This window comes from Triticum urartu, chromosome 6A (assembly GCF_056163025.1).
Source record: "Triticum urartu cultivar PI428250 chromosome 6A, HENAU_Tu73, whole genome shotgun sequence".
Taxonomy (NCBI): Eukaryota; Viridiplantae; Streptophyta; class Magnoliopsida; order Poales; family Poaceae; genus Triticum; species Triticum urartu.
This window is the reverse complement of record NC_141878.1, coordinates 178,599,659-178,601,620: the sequence shown is the minus strand read 5'-3', so window position 1 is coordinate 178,601,620 and position 1,962 is coordinate 178,599,659. Positions and strand designations below refer to the sequence as shown.

At 49.3% G+C, this 1,962-nt stretch overlaps 1 protein-coding gene across 1 annotated transcript; it reads right to left on the bottom strand.

Moving 5' to 3' along the window:
* Nucleotides 1-835: 835 nt before the first annotated feature.
* Nucleotides 836-1,711, bottom strand: LOC125515078 (uncharacterized). Its single transcript, XM_048680498.2, has one exon. The coding sequence runs from the start codon at nt 1,615-1,617 to the stop codon at nt 1,042-1,044; it is 576 nt and encodes a 191-aa protein (XP_048536455.1). The 5' UTR covers nt 1,618-1,711; the 3' UTR covers nt 836-1,041.
* Nucleotides 1,712-1,962: the final 251 nt, after the last annotated feature.

Below are 1,962 nucleotides of genomic sequence, written 5' to 3'. Positions count from 1 at the left end.
GGAGTTTCGGTCCAGTCTCTGTGTCTCCGGCGACGCTTCGACTGCCGGGGGGGGGGGGTGTTGAGTATGTGTTTTGTATTGCACGTGTATTGGAGTTGTGCCCCACCTCCTAGTCTTGTATAGTTGAGATAGAGGCCTCCCCTTGTATTATATATACATGCACCAGCACCCCATCAATACAATTTTTATTGTATTGCAAACTTTCCCGTCTACAGGTCCGTCGCGCAGGTATCATCAGCCCATACGTAGGCCACCACTTTTGAAAAGTGTTTGGTGGAATGCCTATGCTAATTTTTTGTCTCCTCTTTGAAGCAATGGTTTCGGACATGAAGTACATATACAAGCACTATGTTGCATCATCCGACGACTCGTCTATTGAGGAAGATTATGCGGATGCAACAACAATGATGCAGGCGGTGCTTGCAAACGCCGAGTGGGGCGGAGAGCATGTTCTCAATTTTAAGGGTTTCGATCAAGGGCCATCCACTGAATTGGAACATGGCGCATGTGTACTTGACACTTATGGATGACTAGTTGTCATCGATTCCTTTTTCACTCCTCTACAATGACGTGCAGTCCTACGATGACTATTTCATTTTAAAGAAGAATGCCGTAAGAATGGTTGGATTCTTTGGCTATAAGAAGTGCACCATTATATTGCGGATACTTGCATACATCACAACCGTAAATTTGTGAGACGAGTACCTCCGCATGTCAAAATGCATATGCAGAGACAGTGACATTTACAGTACTTGCATCGTAGCAGGTAAAGCAGAAAAAAAATATACCATATAAATTTTGCGCAAATAAACAAAATACCATGCAGATTAGTAGGTAACAAGTCAAGAATCAGTTTTTGGCATTCATGATAGCTTTTGCCACCGGGAGATATTTACAATCTCTTTCCCCCCTAAATCTACAAAAATCAGTTCAATACTATTGACTTAGGCTTAGGCCGTTGGGCCTCAGGAATTAAGAATGGTTCCAAATTGGAGGAACAAAAATCAAAAGCACTGTTTTTCTCTTGGAGAAATGCTTGAGTCAGTCAGCAGCCTCCTGTATGATGCTCAGAGCCCGCTTCAGCCTCAGCCGCGACCGCGCGGCGAGCTTCCCGTTGCTCTTCTTCGCCGGACTCACCGACACAGCGAACTCCCCGAGGGTCCGCTCGTTAAGCTTCTCGTTGAACATGACGTCCTCGCAGTCTTCCACCTCCTCGCGCACCGGCACGACGCGAAGGTTCTTCTTGCCGCCGCGCCGCTCAGGCCTTTTGGCGCCCGCGATCGCGGCGCTCGCGCGCACGGCCAGCGCGGCCATGTCGGCGCTCGAGAGCGGCCGTCTGAGAACCGCCGCCGGGAGCAGGAAGTATATTTGTCCCGGCCGGAGCAGCTCGTCGGAGGCCAGCGCCGGTGGGGGCTCGTTGAAGTAGAGCGCGTCGGAGTTGCACACGAAGAAGGAGGCGGCCTCGCCAGCGAGAACGTCGGAGACGGCGACGCGGGGAGTGGCAGGGAGCTCCTTCAGCGAGCCGTCGGCGGCGATGACCCTGACGGACGCCGGCTGGTGTGCCTGCTCCGACAGGCTGCCTCGGTGGTTGGAACTGCTGGAAACCTTGGCGCCCATGGTTTCTTTGCGGTTGTGTAGTGTGAGAAAGTGAGATTTTTCTTTCGAGTTCGTTAGAACTTTGGATGTCGAGATTAAAAAGGATGGTGGCGTATATATAGAAGTGGGTGGTGAGCATAGGAGAAGTGATAAGAAAAGGAGACAGGACTTGTCACTCTAGTCCCTTGCTTCTTGTCCAATTGTGAACATGCACATGCGCTACTTAAAAATTACTAGTATTTGTCAATATTATTTGGACATGCTGGAGAAGTCGTAAGTGTCGAACTGCATACATAAATATACTAAAAAGTGAACTGGTTGTCCCGTTAATAATGAGTACTACGAAAAATCTGAAGTGACTTGGAT

What these genes read in the sequence shown, in the direction of transcription:
- LOC125515078 (XM_048680498.2), bottom strand. Translation starts at nt 1,617, where the DNA reads ATGGGCGCCAAGGTTTCCAGCAGTTCCAACCACCGAGGCAGCCTGTCG.